Genomic DNA, 17,066 nt, shown 5'->3' on the forward strand with positions numbered 1-17,066 from the left:
TTATATATATATATATATTAGGCATTATTTCCAGCCCTGGAAATAGAGTGATTTCCTCCTGGAGCAGGTTGGCAGCAGGGGCAGGCCCAGCCCAGGTCCCCCCCTGCTCTGGGTACTGCAGCTCCAGTGCTCCCACACTCCCTCTGCCCACACAGCTGGGTGCACACACTTCTTCCACAGCTGAAACACAAGTTTTTGTCATTTCCACGGATGCCAGGCTGAATTTTAGCTGTCATTGTGCATTGGGTCACTCCCTACTCCTTGTCTGAGCCAGGCAAGCACCGTGGTCCTCTGCAGGAGCTTCCAGAGCTGCCCCTTTGAGGTATCCCAGAGCATTTTCCTGTCAAACCTGACCTATTAATGTTCATGTCTGAGCAAGAGATGCAGCAGGAGCAGCCTCACAAAGATGCTGGCTCTCTGGGGATGAAATGCTGCCTTTGGGCAGCTGCTTCAGGTGATCTTTATTTTAATATTTTGTGGATTAGGGCTTTTTAAAACCCATGTGCACCCTTCTAAAAGTCAGACTGTCTCAATGACATCACTCAGATTTGCTTTTTTGCGCAGGTTTTGGATCCTCACACGTAGCATTTCATCAAGGAGACATATCTGCAGGCAATGTGGCAGCTGCTCCCTGGCTCCTGGAGCCTGCAAAGCTTTATTTGGGTCATGCAGAGTGTCTTTCCTTCCCCTTGAAGCAGGTAAAATGTCTGCTGGTTCTGACAGCCAGAGAGAGCACCAGGAAAGTGAAGCTATTTTAGAAGGGAAATTGTAAATGAAGAAGTTTGCACAGTACATTTCTAATCACCTCCAGGCAGTGCTGCTGGAGTGAAGCTAAATTCAGCTCTCACTTGGCACCAGTGGAACTCCTCTGATCCTAATGTGGGTCACTGCATCCCAGCCATGGAAATGTCCCTGCACAGGAGCACTCCCCATCCCCAAAAACCTGGAGAGGGATTGTGACACCTTTGTGGAGCTAAAACTGCAGCCCTCAGGCCACTCTCTGGTGATAATGACTTTGGCTTTCAAAGTTTTTTGCAGGGGGATCATTATGGTGATCTCTGGTTCTGGCAACATTCCAGCAGGAGAGTGTTTTGCTCTCAAGATTCCATAAAATTAGAAAAATCCCAGTTAGAACTAAATCCAAGTTCTGTCTCACTTACTCGCAATTAGAATTATGCAAAATCAATATTAATGGTTGGCAACTGCTGGTGCTTACAATAAATCAATATTACTAACTGGAGGACTTCAGTAGTTCTGAAATGTACATTTCTTATAGGGGAGAAAAAATAGAATTTAAAAATATTGCTGAAGTTTCTGATGCAGAAAAAAAAAAACCCCTAAATTGCAAAATCCCTTTGGTGTGATGGAGTATCCAGAATAGCAGCTTCCCAAATAAAGCTTTTCTCTCCAGCCTGTGCTGTGTGGGTGGCAGCTTGGTGTGCTCCTCGCTGTTCTGAGGCTGCTACGTTCCAAATGCAGCCAGAGCTCTCAGGGCTTCGTGTTGGGCTGAACAAAAAGCTACAAACCATAAACAAATCTACGTCTTCTTCCTCCTGAGGGTGAACCTGTGAGTGAGAGCAGAGCCCTCTCAAAAAGGTTGAGTTTGATATGTGACTTCTGCAAAATTCCTGAGCCTTCCAGGCTGGTGGAATTCATTCCCAAGGGCAGGGCAGATGTTTGCTGGAATATCCACTGCTGACTCCCTGGGAAGTTTGGTAGGAAAAATCATTTTGCTAAGGGGTTGCAAGTTGTGAGCCCGTAATAAGTGTGACCCAGTTTCCTATTCCATGACTGAAGAATTTGCACAGCTCTAAATATAAAACTGTTGATAACAGATCTGTATTTGTGGGAAAGGGAGGTGCCTCAGGAACTGCACTGGGTAACATGTGTTTCCAGCCACTCCACAAAATTCCTTAATAAAAAGTGAATTGGGCACAGTTCTTGACCTTTTTCATTACATAAAAATAAACATCAAAACCCAGGTTGAAATTATAAATATATTTGTGTTGTTTATAATCATGGCACTACACAGTGAAAATCATGTCATTTCATTTTTCTGGAAGGAATTGGAATAGAATAAGACAGTATTGATACAGAACAACCTCTCACTGTCCCATTTCATTCTGTTCTCAGAAGTAACAATCCTGACAATGGAAGCAGTAAGTGCATTGGAAAAGCTGTGGAGTGAGCAGAAATAAATAAGTGCACACCCAGGGTGAGCCCAGCCAGCCCAGGCAGTGATGCAGGGCTGGTCCCAGGGACAGCCAGGACACAGCCCTGCCCTGCAGCCCCTGCACAGGGATGGAGCTGGAGCTCCTGGGCTTGGCTGAAGGTCTGGGGATCACCAGGAACGGGTCCCTGTCACCCCCAGCCACACAGGGTGATTCCCTCCTCCTGAGCAAGGCAGTGTGTTATCCAAAGAGTGCTTTTTTAAAGAAATAACAGCATTTACAGTAGTTAAACAAATGCTACTTTTTATCAGCTCTAATTACTTTATAAGCATACAGTCCTTAGCTTGCTTATTACTATTTAAGCCCTCACAGCTCCTCTAGATAACATTTAAATACACAGAGCTTTAAAAAAATATTTCCATTACAAATATTTTAAAAATATACTTATCCTAAAAAGCTGTCCAGCACTATTCCAAAAATCTCTTGTAATAAACATCTTTTTAAATTTTAACAAAAATATCTACCATCATATAGAAGAGCTCAAGTTTTGACAAATCTATAATACAGTCAAGAAATACATTGGGCCAGATTTCACTTTTGTTTATACAGTTGCCAATTTGGAGCATGGTGTTCATCTGATTTGGGTTATTCCAGTATAACCAGGAGCAGAATATAGCCCTTAGTGCTTTAAAATAGCTAAATGGACTGGATGCTGCAACAGTTACTGGTGCTGAGCATTACGGGGAGGGAAATCCTTTACTTCACTACAGCTAAAAATGCAAAAGGATGTTATATTTAGTATTTGTGCCATGACCAAAGAAGTGTCAGGCATCTGCAGTGGATGACTCAGACCCAGAATCATATTCACTTACAGAAATATATATATATATATATATATATATATTTTGCTGTGCCTGCAATTGCTGTCATTAAATGGAGGATGAATGTTTGTGGAGAACTTTTGTAGGGGGAAAATGCCAACCTTCCTCTCATGCTTTCTGCAATTCCAGGAATCATTTTAATTGCATTTTGTGTGAGTTTTAATAGAATCTCCCAGTACTTAGATGTAGGAAGGATACTATTTTGAATTGCTTCTGTATTTTCAACCTGAAACATCTCCATTCATCCAGTCCCGTTCAAAGTGTATCTAGAACAAGCTTCAAGCACTTATAAGAATCTGCATCTCATCAGGACAATCTGGAAACTCATCTTTTAAAACTGGAACTTTTTTCTTTTTTACTTTCCCCCCCTTTTTCCTTCAATCTTCAAGTTTAAATGCAATGTTTGATTAAGGACCATGGAAATCAAGTCTCAGCTCTGCCATTCCCACCTGTGACCTAGAAGGGATCCTTACACATTTTAACTCATGTTTAAAGCTTTTACTCTACTTTTTTTTATTTTTTTCCTCATAGACTTTGGCTGATGATCTGGAAATTGATAAAGCAAGGAAATTTAAGGATTTGGACCAAGTTCAGTCCTCACTGTCGTCTTCATCATCATCATCATCCTTGCTGGGAGCACACCTTTGGAAGCAGTGCACCAGCGTGGCCAGGAAGAAGCTGGAGAGAATTGCAGCAATGGACACAGCAACTCCAGAGAAAATGATGATAAAAAGGTCTGTCAATGACAAACTGAACTTGCATTCACTAAAGCTGACCTCAGATAACTCGTTCAGAAAGATCCTTCTGTTCTCCACGGGCAGGGAGCACTGGATTTCATGGAGACCTGCAAGGAGAGGAAGGGGAAACAAATCAGCATGGTACTGATGAATTCTTCTGTTGTTCTGGGCCAGAGATTGAAGGGATGAAGAAAAGTTTTAGGGTTAATTCCAGGTTTAAGAAATTGTAAATATTCAGGGGAAAATGGAACAAAACCTGCCACTATCCAAAAGCCATTACACAGACCCTTTGAGCAGCTCCTGGAAATTAAGTTGTATCACCTTCAGCTCTCCAGGGATCAGGTGGGATTGAGGACCATGATTTGGAGGAATTAAAAAAGTGAATGTTGAACCCTGGATGCATCTAAACCTGGAGACCTGAAAGCAATTCCCAGCTATTCCATCTGAACACAAACTCTGACTCCAAACCAGGGTAAGAGGGACACTGAGGTTCCTTCCACACCCTTCTACATTACTTTTTCCCATGTAGTTCCAGACTAGAGTTGTTTTTTTCTGGTCAGACAACTCTTTGGGTTTAATGGATGTTTATTTATCTGTGACCTGCTTCCACCTTTTCTCTCTGCCTGTCCTGAGGCCATGCAGACTGACAGATATTGTTCCTCCCTGCATTACTGGAGAGTGCTGAGAGCTGGGTTCTTTGTGGGGAAAGCACAAACCCCCAGATTTAAGGAGTGCTGGGGATACAGTCAGATCCTGGACAGTAAAAGCACAAAATTCACTGTATATGCCCAGCTCCCTCTTCATTCACCACAGGGAACATCAGGAGAGGGCATTACCAGGGCCAGGATGGAAGCAGCACTGAAGTGAGTGAACTCTGTAGAGCTGCTGCCAGCTTTTGTCTCACTATTAAGGACATGAATATACAGGGGAAATGTAAGAATTGTGTGCTGATGACACCAGAACTGCTGCTGCATTCCTTGATCCACTTCCTCTCTACTGATGGTCCCGGGTTGTTCTCCCTGCTTTGGGCTCTGCCTTGCTGTGTGCACACAGAATTTGTGGTGTTTCCATCCCACAGCTCTGCCACAGAACCCTGAGGTCGCTCTAAACCAGGAATGGTGATGATAAAATCCCCTCTGCATTGGTGAATCCCGGTTTTCCTGTGGCTGGATGGATTTCCTGTGGCTGTGGCATGTGATGTTTTACTGTTGAACCCAGGCTCCTCGGGTTAATGGTGCTGCCCTGACTGATCAGCCCAGCCCAGCTGTTGTGTTGATTTGAGAAGGAGTTTTAGTTAATTCCTCTGTGGAACCAATTATCACCCTGACCTACTTGACCTTGTAACGACGACTGTATTAAATTCTGATCCCTAAAAGCCATCCTGTATCTGCTGTATTTGCCTGAAGTTCTGTGCCTTTCCCTGTTTCTGCTGTTCCCCTGCCTGGGAGCATCCTGAGAGCTGCCCAGCAGTGTTTGCAGTCACCTGCCAGGGCTCAGGGCAAGCTGCTCCCAAAGCCACGCTGCCTTTCCCGAGCCCGGAGCAGCAGATGTGAACAAGCAAAACTTGCTCTGGAGAGCTGTGAAACCTCCTGGCATGGAAACTGGCCTGGAAGAGAAAGCAGCTACATGGTTTCAAACATCCTCTGAGACTTTGGAAATCTGACCCTGCAATGTTCGTGTCTTCTGCACCAGCTGATACCCTGGAGCACCTGAGCTCACAGGGGCTGAGGAGATGCAAACCTGCCTCCCTCCACAAACCTTCCCACTGAAACAACTGAGAGCTGGCCCCTTAATCATATTTTCATAATCATATTTTCATTTCAGTAAGACTTGGAAGTAGCAGCTGTAGGCATTAATCAGAGTAAGCAAAACTGGGGACAGATGAATATCCTGCTCTATTCAAAACCATGAGAAATGAGGGATGAGTGAAAAGCCACAGGCTGGAATTTCAAGACCTGTATCTTTTAAATCAGATTTTAAAAAGCAAAGATTTTTTTTTCAGTAAATAAATATATTCCTGACAGTAATCAAAGGAGTTGCATGAGTGCAACATACTTCAGATTCATTTGAAGAGGAATTTCCTTGCTAATAGGAAAAGATCACTGCAGCATTTTGGCAGGAAAGTGAATAAAGCACCTACACAAATTCCATTTCACTTGTAGCAAGAACAAGAAAAAAGAGGTTTATTTACAACTGTGTTTCTGTAAAAGACATCAGTCTAGCAGGGGTTGAGACCACCTGAGAACTGCTGTTTTCAGAGAGTCTGAGCCAAGCTCCTCAAAAGAAAGAGGGCACAAGTGACCAGGAGCAACTCTACCTTTCAAAATTTCTGTCCAACTGCAAAAGAAATTCTCAACTGGCAGCATTTAAAATACCTCTGTGCTGGAGTGATGGAATATCAGATCTATATAAGGGAGGAAGTGGGAAAATAATATATTATAAATATATTATATATATAATATATTATAAAAAAAGAGAGTAAAGAAGACCCTAAAAGAAAACTTGTCCTGAGCAGTTCTGCATTCTGCAGCCCTTGGTTTTAGAGATAACTTACCAAGGTAGCATTTACCCAGGATCCCAGACATGGAAAGGAGCTCAATCCTTCATTCCCAACTGCAGCTCTGCCATGGATCAAAGCTGTACCTGTGCATTGTGAGCTCCATTCCTGTCTCCCTGATGCTTTCCCTTTACATCACAACACACAGAATGCAAACAGCAAAGGATCTGCAACACACCAAGGCACTCAGAGGGTGTTTCTTGTTATGGGAATCATTGTTCTGCAAGGATTTTGAGACTCATTGTACAATAAGGAGAAATAAAGATGCTCCTCTCCATGTAGCCATGGGTACTGGAATCTAGGTCATGTTCTCAAACCAAATAGATTAGATGGGAATTTGCTGCTTGCTTTATTCTGTGACAGCCCAACAGGCTTCTGTGGCCTCGAGTTTTCAGAGAATTCTTAGTTCTTGGGAATAACAGATGCCAGAAGATGAAATACAGCAGCACAGAGCAGGGGCCAGTGCAGGGTCAGCTCTGGCTCCCAGTGCAGCTTCAGTGCTGTGTGTGCTGCCTCTTCCAAAGGACAGGAACGAGCTGAGCTCTCCCATCCACACACAGGACACTCCTAAAGCTGTGCTGGGAGCACCAGGCAGTGACTGAGGGAAAGGAAGCTTGATCAGTCCATCCTGATGGGTGGATGTTTCCTGGAGTCGTGACTGCTGAAAAACGCTGCCCAGCCAAACAGAAGTTTTCTTTAAACTCCAAAGAGAATTTGGAACAGACTCTTCATTTGGAACCATCAACAGGAAGAGCAGCAGTTCTGTCTCTGGTGTCACAAGGAATTTCTCCTTCCAGAGCTGATGCAGTGGTTCTTGCACCAGAGCTTCCAGCTGTTCACCTGAAAATGCCACTGCTTGCAGGTGACACGCCTGCTGAAGATGAGAAATGGACAAACCCATTTCATCCTTCCATGGAAACACAGCCCTGGCTTTCCATTCTTTACAAGCAGGTTGTTCTTACACCATGAGAGTCAGAGAACTGATGGTCTGTGCTCCAGCTGTCCTGTTCCATATGTGCCCAGAAACACACCCATCCTTGTTCTTTCCTTGGGCAGGAAGTAATTCCAGGGCATTAAACACCCTCTGCATGAACAATGAACTAAAAGTTTCTGCAAAGTGATCAGTAACAATTATAGGCTGTAGGTTTTTTTCCTTTGTGTGATTCTGTTGCATCTAGACTGGCTCAATCAAATCCCTGTCCCCACACACAGCCTGTAGAGAACAGGAGATGCAATTTAACCTCAGAGCTCTGCTTTCACACACTTTCACTTGAATGGTATTAATTTTTATAGTTTGTTTGTGGGGGTTTTCTTTACTTTTATATTATTTATTTATTCTGTAGAATTTTATTCTTTTAAAAGACCAGCCAGGATTCTTGTAAAGGGCATCTCAAAGCAGCTTGGTATTTAGTGCCTGGCTGCAGCAAGAGAGCCTTTGATGACAGTTATATATATCCACCTCATTGCTCACACAACATATTCAAGGAGTTGTTCCTTCATACCAAACAAAACTGTAAATGAAATAACAAGTGTGAGCGTGCTATAAATACACAGCTTGGGTTATTTTGGTCAGGGCCATCCCATTATCTGTAAATGACTCCAGCTGTCCCAAGGACAATGTCACACACCCTGTATCCTTCTGCTATGTCATCAGAAGGAGCAGATGGATTGCACTGATTGCTTTGAAGTGCCAGGCAAGGCACAGGTGCTGGATTTTACACAGGCTTGCCCCAGCTCTGGAAAAATAAGGATGAAAACAGAGATCTGTACCCTGAGGAATAGACTGAGTGTGGGAAAATGCTGGGATTCCAGAAGCACAATGTTAAAAGGAGAGGTGGGGTTTTGAAAAGAAGAAAAAGAAAATGTATTCATAAGGAAGTGATGCAGGAGGGTTCCAGGTGGAGTTATTGCAATGAAAGTTTCAGAACAATATGACTGTGAATGCCTTATGCTACAGGAGTACAACTCCACCAAGTCCAGCACTTAACCCTGCCAGTTAATTACAGATAATTGGGCTGCTGCTAGATCCTAAAAACCACTTTGAGTTTGTTTCTGTTCAGGATTATGCCCAGGCTGAAATCCCTCTCTGTAAAACTGAACCTCCTGGAAAATGGAAGAAGCTTAAACCTGCATGCAAATAATGAATTATTTCCTTGTAAATTACTGAAAAGGGACCAACAATGCTGTAATGCCCCAAAGTTATAACTGGACTGAACTCATCATCTCAAAACCCCCACAGAGGCCCTGCTTCATCTGAACCCTGCTGGGATTTTGTAGCCATAATCAGGAATTTTTAAACCATCAAGTGCCCTGACATTGCTCCTGGTTTTCCCTGGATATATTGACTGCTGCTCTACTGCACTGAGAGTTTTGGTTTATGAGGGCATCACTTTCTCCAGGTCCACTTGACTCTGTTTTGAAGGACTCCTTGTGTCTTTCTGTCTCTGCTTATTTCTAATCCCTTTGCTAAATACATCTGTGACTGGAGAACCTCAGGAATTCATTATCATTTCAATATTATGGTCTGTCTGTTAGCAGACAGAGGTTTCCCAGCTATAATTTTGGATGCTGAGTTAAAAATAAAAAAAAGCAGAAAAGGGAAAAAACAAAACCAAAAACCTCAATTCTTTTGGGGTCTTTCAGAGTTCACAAAAAGCAGGTGCCAGGACAAAGAGCAGGATGAGATGATGCAAAGACACACTGAGACATGCACTAGGATATATGGAAATGCATCCACAGAAATATCTGAAACCATAAATGTTTAAATGAGCTGCATGCACAAATGTTCACTACTGTGGATACAGTAAATATGACAGCACTACAATGGCTTTTTGTTTTTTTAGAGTAAAATTGGTATTTGCCCTTTTGGGTGGAATTTAGCTGTTCCCTCATGTTGCTGAATGTAGTTGACACAGATTTGAAATGTTTAAATGTGGCATGTTGTTTCTTGTGTGGTATTTTGCTCCCAGCTATGGTTTGCCTCAGTCTCCTTAAACACTGTCACAAATTTATTAGATGTATTAATAAGCAATGAGAGAGGCATTGCCTCTGAAGTGAGATGAGATTTCATTGAAAATAGCCTTGAGCGATGAGAACAGTAAAGCTCAAAAACTTGAAGCCTAGATTTAGGTCCCTAAATAAAACTTTTATGGCCAAGTGCCCTAAAGATTTGCAGGAGAGCTTTGGAGGGTGCTTAGCAGTTTGTCTCAATGCCTAAATATAAAGTTCAACATCAGGTGTTCACATCTGCAAGTGCTGTCCTCACATCTTCAAATCTGTGAATGATGGAACTGCTCCAAATAACCTCAGGATGGAAGAAACAGAGTGAAAAGCCAGTGGCAGTCAGATCATTTTACTGAAAATGTCTGGGAGATCAAATTATATATTTATATATGTATATATATAGAAACAGATTTGATGCGCTTGTTAAGGAATATAATTTCTGTGAGGAGTTTCTGCTCCAGCAGGATAAAAGCTGCTGAATGTGTGAAATGTCTTGGGGCTTTTAATTCCTTTCCAGACACACAGATCTTCTGTTCTGTCCTGGTGATGTGGGAGCATGTGCACGATGCTGGGGGAGAGCTGATGGCTGCAATGGACAGAACAGCCTGTCCCTTGGAGCTGCAGCTCCCTCAGCTTCTATCTTGGTACATGGAGTTAAGGAGCCTCCTCTCCACAGCAGATGAACAAATAAGTGTTAATAAAGACTGATAAGTCAAGAGGACTTGTAAAAGGCTCAGTTGCTTTGCTGGCTGCTGGTACAAATGTTAAAAACTCGTCCTCTCGTGTTTACGATGCTCTGTTTTGAGGAAGATATTTAATATTTTCTGTATCCATTAAAGACCTGGATTAGTGCAATGAGAGATTGTTTAATTGATAGAACAAGTTGTGCAATAGATCTCAGATTGGAATGGGGTTGTAGAAGGAGCCAAGAAGCAAGAGATGGTAACCTCATGGCATGGAATGTCTAAACAGGCTTGGAAAAATCATTCCATTGCTCTGGGTCTAGAAGGGTCTGGAGGGTAACTCCTGAGAGGGGCAGCTGAGGGAGCTGGGGAAGTTCAGCCTGGAGAAAAGGAGGCTCAGAAGGGATCTTCTGGCTCTGCACAACTCCCTGAAAGGAGGGGACATCTGGGGGGATTGGGCTCTGCTGCCAGGGAACAGGGACAGGAGGAGAGGGAACAGGCTCAGGCTGGGCCAGGGGAGGCTCAGGGTGGATATCAGAGGAATTTCCCCATGGAAAGGGAGCTCAGGCCTTGGCAGGGGCTGCCCAGGGAGGTTTGCAGTGCCCATCCCTGGAGGTGTCCCAGGAAGGGCTGGAGGAGGCACCCAGGGCTCTGGGCTGGGGACAGGGTGGGGATGGGGCACAGCTGGGACCCGACGGCCTTGGGGGTCTTTTCCAACCTAAATGATTGTATTTGATGACTCTCACTACACTGATTCACTTCTGAATCTCTCTTCTAGGACTGAATTCAGTCTGGATTTCCTGCTTACAGCTTCACTGACACCTGCTCTTGGTTTTCTCCTGCCTCCTCTCACTGCCATCTTTCTCCCCTGTTCTTTTGCATAGACAGGCTTTATCTGGAAATATACCACTTCATCCAGAATTTACTTCTCCATCCATTCTGAAAAGGTCTTGAAAGCTGCAGAAGCCTTTCAAGTAGCTAAACCTCTTTTGGAATATCTTAGAAATGTGTAGCCACTGCCCACAACTTCCCAAAATGGAGCAACAGTTGGTCAAACGAGCCCTGAGCACCAGTCCTCACCTCAGCTTTGGCTAATTCAATTCCAGACATTCAGAACATCTGTTTTATTTATCACAGCACAAATCTATTTGGAATTCTGTCTCTGGCCACTTCTGAATGAGTTTTTCAAGTCTTCCTGGAAATACTAATGTACAAAGGGTACCCATAAAAATGCTCAGTGTAAACATTTGCTAAAAGTCTTTCTAATACTGTTTTTATAGAGAGAAGCAAAATTTGTAATTCTTGTAGTGGGGAACTTAAATAACTAAACAAATAAATTAATTAATCCCAGAAACTGTACACAACTTCCCAAAGATAAGGGGAAGAAAGGAAGTAAAAAGCAAAATGAGGGCAAGATGACAGAAAGGAGACACTACAGTCACACTGCAAGGAATACTTAAGCTCTAATTAAAAGTAATGTTAAAAATGCATTAGTCATTAGCAAACAAGGTCACAGGCCCAGCTGCCCAAAGCTTGTTCACAGAAAATAAAAATCAGCAGTGGGAATGTCAACAAAGCCCTTCAATGTGGCCATTTCAGATTATTTGCATTGCTTTGTTACAGGCATTTATCTGAATCCAATCCCTTCACCCTGATGGGATCCTCAGAGAGATTCATGAAATGTCTTTTGCACTAATTTTAAACAAGATGTTTCAGCAAAAAATTTATTCCATCAAAACCCTTTGGATCTCAACACTGAAATTGAAGGTTCATAACCCTCTGTTCTTTAGGTCATTTGCAGCAGTGACAATCTGAGCCCTGAGTTTCAAACAGTATTACTAAAAGAATTAGGTTAAGAGATGAGGAAAAAAAAGAAAAGTGTATTTTTAGCCAAGATAAATGTGATGAACAACAAGCTCTGAAAGGAGAAGGAAGCCTGTTCAATATGAGAAGTTGCTGAATATATTTTTGTAGACCAACTTTGGCACTGGCTCTTTCAAGGTATTTTTTTGTTTGATGAGTTTTCATGGCCCTGTGGAGTAAAATCCTCTCTGAAAGTTTTCAAACTTGTTTTTGTAGGGATAAAGGTCTTACAGCAAACCTTCTATTTCCAAAAAAATAATCCCATATTCTTAATATCTATATGGGATTCCTGATGGGAAGGCATTAATATCAACCATTTGCCACTCAGGTGTAACAAATGCCTACACAACCAAACAGAAATTCATTATAAATGTTGTACTTAAACGTTGTGACCAACAACAAACACTTTTTCTTCTCCAGGAGAAAGAACTTTTCTGCTTTTTCCACTTATCACCATCCCACACTCATCACAGTTCCTTTGCCTCCTTTGCAGTATGCTCATTAATTTGTTTTTAATCAATTACTAACCAAATCAGAGGGGGAAATTGTAGTTTTGTTTTGCAGTATGAATAAAATGCTGGATTTAATTTGTGGTAAAAAATGTGTTTTCTGTTTTAAAGTGCTAGGTTTGATTGCAAAATTTTAGTGTGTTTTTTTAATAAGTCTGCTGCAAATTTGCCAGGATGAGGGTGTTGTCTGGGGAGGGTGTTCACCTAATGCCAATTAATCCTTTATTTAAAACTTAGGCTAGATGAATAAATGTTGAAATCTGTAAAATTATTGAAATCCCAGCTGTTTGGGTGAAGCCACAAGCTGGATGAGCAGAGGCAGCTGAGCTGGGCAGGCAGGTCAGCAGAAGTTAGAACTTTACAAGCCATTCCTGGTTCTGTGCCAGGAGCAAAATGGACCTGGCTCCCGCAAAACTAATGAGTTTTGTTCAGATCACTGACTCCTCCAGAAACCTTAATTACAGAGGGACAGAGCTTCAGGATCAATTATCCAGATTTCATTTCACAGAGACAAAACTTCCCTTTTTAAATCAACTTGGTATTTCTTTTGCAGAAGCCAAGGGCAGCTTGGGCTGGTGAGGGCCCTGCAGTGAGAGGTGGGGCAGTGGCTGGGCTGAGGGAATAGTTCAGTACTGAGAGACTTCCTCAGACAGGAACATTCAACTTCTTCAAGTGAAGAGCCTAAATGAATGCCCAGACCCTAAATCTGTCTGCAAATGTCCTTCTCCCAGCCGTGTGTACAGGCCATGCAACACAAACCCTTGAGCTGCTGCAGAATTCCAAAGCAGAAGCAGCCAAGATCTTTTCTTGGGCCCTGGAAATGCATCCCTGTCTTTCCTCCTGTGTTTCCAGACAGAAAGCCTGCTGCCCTACTTATCCTGGTGTGTTTGCTGCAGGAATCCTTCGTCTCCAGCTCTACAGATCTGTCAGGAGCAGATCTGAATTCTCAGTGTTTATTGAGTTGCCCTTCCCACTATCCCCAGGCAAACGTGGTCTTGGAAAAGTGTAACCAGACAAGTAACATTAATTCAATCAGTTCCTAATGAGAGTCATGTTGTGACTTCATTAAAAACTGGAAACTGGGTGTGAAATGCAATCAAATCATAACTCTAATAATTTACCTCTGACTTGCTAAAAGTTGTTTTGCAAGGCACACAACTGTCGCCATGTATTTCAAAAAGCCATTGGGGCAGACTTGCCTTTTTGGGGTTAGTTTTGCAGTCACCTTTGTGAAGAAGGTTTTGGTGCTTTATTAAAGGAGATGGTGAGTGTTTTTGTGGCAGCAGCTCACAAGGAACCCTGATGATTTTTTGCATCCATGAACATTTCTCCCTGGCATGGCTGGGTGTGAAGAGAGCAGGGCAATCACTCCAGGCCACAAATCCAAATCCTTCAAGGACAGCTCTGACTGAATGAAACACTTGAATATTTGCTTCTCCCCTCTTTGTCTTTCCAAAATCAAGTCTCACTTCAAGTTTGGAAGATCTGGATAAGCTATTAAATTCTCAGCTATTTGGCCAAAACACAGCAATGGATGAGGGAAAACTTTGGGAAAGCATCTTGGAGCTTGGAATTCACTGGGAAAGTGGCAGTGCTATGGGAAAGCTCACTCACTTGAGAGGTCCAGACATGAGTTCAGATACACTTTAAAACACTGAGGGGGGCAGCAGAGAAAGAGGTAGGACAGGCTCAAACTCAACAGTCTCAGTCAGGATCAAGGGGAACAGCCTGAAAGTTCAGTAGGAGCCTGGGGAAATTGAGCTGCTGTGTGAACTCATGTTTAGCATTAGAGACAGGCAAATACTTGATTCCAACTGAGCAAACTTTAGCTAAAGCATCAGGAAAGGTGGGATAATAGGCTTGGTTTAGAAAGAATCAAGATCAAAGTTTCACTAAGACAGTGAGGAAAAAACCAAACACTTTTTTTCCTCAAATCACTTCTTCCTTAAAACAGCTGAGCTACAGCTGAGAATATTCAGGACAGCTCAGATGGGTGTGTTAGAAAGATGCTACCCAAGGTCACAAACATGGGAAGAACCTGAATAACTGCAGAGTCTGAGCCTGGAGTGCCAGCACACAGGAGAACAGCTTCAAACTCACAAGGAATAGGTTTAGATGGGATATGAGGAAAAAAATCCCTCCCTGTGAGGGTGGGGAGGCCCTGGCACAGGTTGTCCAGAGAAGCTGTGGCTGCCCCAGCCCTGGAAGTCTTCCAGGCCTGCTTGGATGGGGCTTGGAGCAACCTGGGATAGGGGAAGGTGGCTCCTCTGACGCCCTCCAAAAGTTTCCCTGCTCCCAGCAATCTGCCTTTGGGAGCAGCTGGTGCTGCTCAGGGGCAGGAGTTTATGGTGCTTGTTGGGAGACATGAGCTGTGAGATGATCTGCTAAAGCTGGATTAAGAGAGGCTTTGGAGTCTGGTGGGACATGTGGAGCAAGAGTCTGGGTTCCCTAGGCATGGCAGTCTTAACACTTTCATTTTTTTCCCCCTGTGCCTTTCTAAAAATTGCTGGCTCAAATACCAGGATTATGTATCTTGCATTTTTGGGGGGATTCTAAAGCCACTTCAATTTATTTCCCATATTGGAAGCAGTGTTTTTTAATGAAAAGAACCCAAATTGAGATGCTGAAGTGTTTCAAACACAGAGCATCACAACAAAACACTTTCAGGATGGGGCTGACAATCACAGTTGCATAAAATGGGGATTTAACTCTTTTGTAGCAGCTTCATACCTCATCAGTAAAATGAGATACAAATCAGTTTTCCTAAGGAGCTGGCACAGAATATTTAGCTGCTCAAAGGGCTTATTGTAGAAAATATATTTACCAGAGAGAAAATGAAGTCTGGAGGAGAACCAGCTCTGGGCTGAATGAATTTGAAAAGGCTCTTTCACTGCCTAAAAATGAAAATTATTAGGGCTTAATTTTTAATTTTTAATTTTTCTGAAGTGGGAGGAGGAGCTGCTGCTAAAACCCAACATGAATGTAACGTTTGTTGAAAACATGCAATTCCAAACCACAGGCAGCACACAGACAATGGGAGCAGGAGCCCTGCCACACACAGACACACAGACTGCACTGAGAGCCACAGAGCTTTACCTTTCTGGAGCTTGGATGCATTGTCCTGGATCCAGCTGAAAAGATTGGCAAAGTCACAGTCACAGACCCAGGGGTTGCCCTCCAAGCGGATGGTCCGCAGGGAGGGCAGCGCTTCCAGGGCTGCCACGTTTAGGCTCTGTAAGTTATTGTCATTCAATTCTAACACTTGCAGCTGGTCCAGGTTCTCAAAAGCAGCCTCGTCCACATCCACCAGGTTATTGTTTCCAAGGCTCAGTTTTATCAGTTTCTCTGCTGATTTGAATATCCCAGCATCGAGCTGTGTTAAATTATTGTAGCTTAAGTCTAAATACACCAGTTTGGTAGAACTGCTAAAAGTGCCCTCTTCTAAAGAGGTGAGGGAGTTATTCCTGAAGTCCAAATAGACTAGATCTCCATAAAATATAAAGAAGTCAGCTGGTATCGCCTGAATGTTGTTATCAGCTATGAGAAGTTTCCGTACATCCAATGGAAAGGGATTAGGAACACTTGGGAGTCCTTGATCCCGGCAGTCTATGGTGTGGTAGTCCATGCAGCTACAGACAGCAGGGCAAAGATGACCCCCAGGCAGGAAAAGCAGGCAGGCAAAGCCAGCAAAAGGCAGGAGGCAGGAAGGAAAGCATGGCAACATCGTCAAGGATCTGAAGGCTGTGATGAGCACCACTTCTAGGAGAAAGACATTTTGCTCAGCTGAGCAGGAGTGCCTGGTACTTGTGTGTGTGTCTGATTGTATCCAGGAGATCACATATCATCACAGATCCGATAGCAGCAGCCTGGAGGGGGAGGGAGCAGAGAGGGAGGGAGGCAAATGTGAGGATTTACACTGTCAGAATATTATGATGATGTTCAGGGTGAGGAAAGCGATGATTGGGTACACGGAGGATCTTTCAAAGGACTCCCTTGCTTTTGTAAGCTAAAAAAAGCCCAGAGCCTGTTTGAATATTTGCTGTATATTCCAGCAAAGGGGAAATCACACCTGATCCTGTGACTCTGACAGCAACAGCTTCTGCTCAAAAAGCCCTTCAGGTAAAAATCCCTGATGAGATCACTTACTGTGTTTGTTAGCAGGAGCCTCCCTCAAGGTGACCAACAGCTCTGGAAATGCAAGTGGGGGTCAGGCAGTGTCCTGAATGCCTGCTAAGGACAGTTTCCCTTTTATTTGTAAATCAGGGAGCAGAAGGGGGGAGCCTTAAGACAAGGAGCTCTGCTTTGTGCTGTTTCTGGATTCCTCAGCTCTTAGAGCAAGGCTGTTCACATTATCTAAATATGACTCAGTATAACCAAGAAGGAACAGCAGCAACAAGGAATATGGTCTCCAAAGTGAGGGGCTTTTCCTTCCTGTTTTAATGACCCAAAAAAACTTCTTTCTGCTACTGCACCAGTAATGTCTGTTGGGCCACATAAAAGCACAAAATGTGGATCAAAGCTTTAGCTGGTTAAAATGGAGCCGGTTTTCTTCATTTTCAGGGGGTTGAAATATTTGACAGTCAATCTGCCTGTCTCCTGTGGGACAGCAGAAATGATTTTGCAACAAGGCATCTGTGTTTTCCTGACATCCTCAAACCCACA

The 17,066-nt window shown here is 43.3% G+C and overlaps 1 protein-coding gene across 1 annotated transcript; it reads right to left on the reverse strand.

The window, feature by feature from the left end:
- Window positions 1–1,983: 1,983 nt before the first annotated feature.
- LRRC38 (leucine rich repeat containing 38) lies at window positions 1,984–16,285 on the reverse strand. Its single transcript, XM_033519334.1, has 2 exons — window positions 15,501–16,285; window positions 1,984–3,896 (listed from the first exon to the last, which is right to left on the reverse strand). Exons 1-2 carry the CDS (start codon window positions 16,126–16,128, stop codon window positions 3,643–3,645), a joined length of 882 nt encoding a protein of 293 aa, XP_033375225.1. The 5' UTR covers window positions 16,129–16,285; the 3' UTR covers window positions 1,984–3,642.
- Window positions 16,286–17,066: the final 781 nt, after the last annotated feature.

The sequence above is a fragment of the Parus major genome, chromosome 21 (genome assembly GCF_001522545.3).
Source record: "Parus major isolate Abel chromosome 21, Parus_major1.1, whole genome shotgun sequence".
In the NCBI taxonomy this organism is placed as follows: Eukaryota; Metazoa; Chordata; class Aves; order Passeriformes; family Paridae; genus Parus; species Parus major.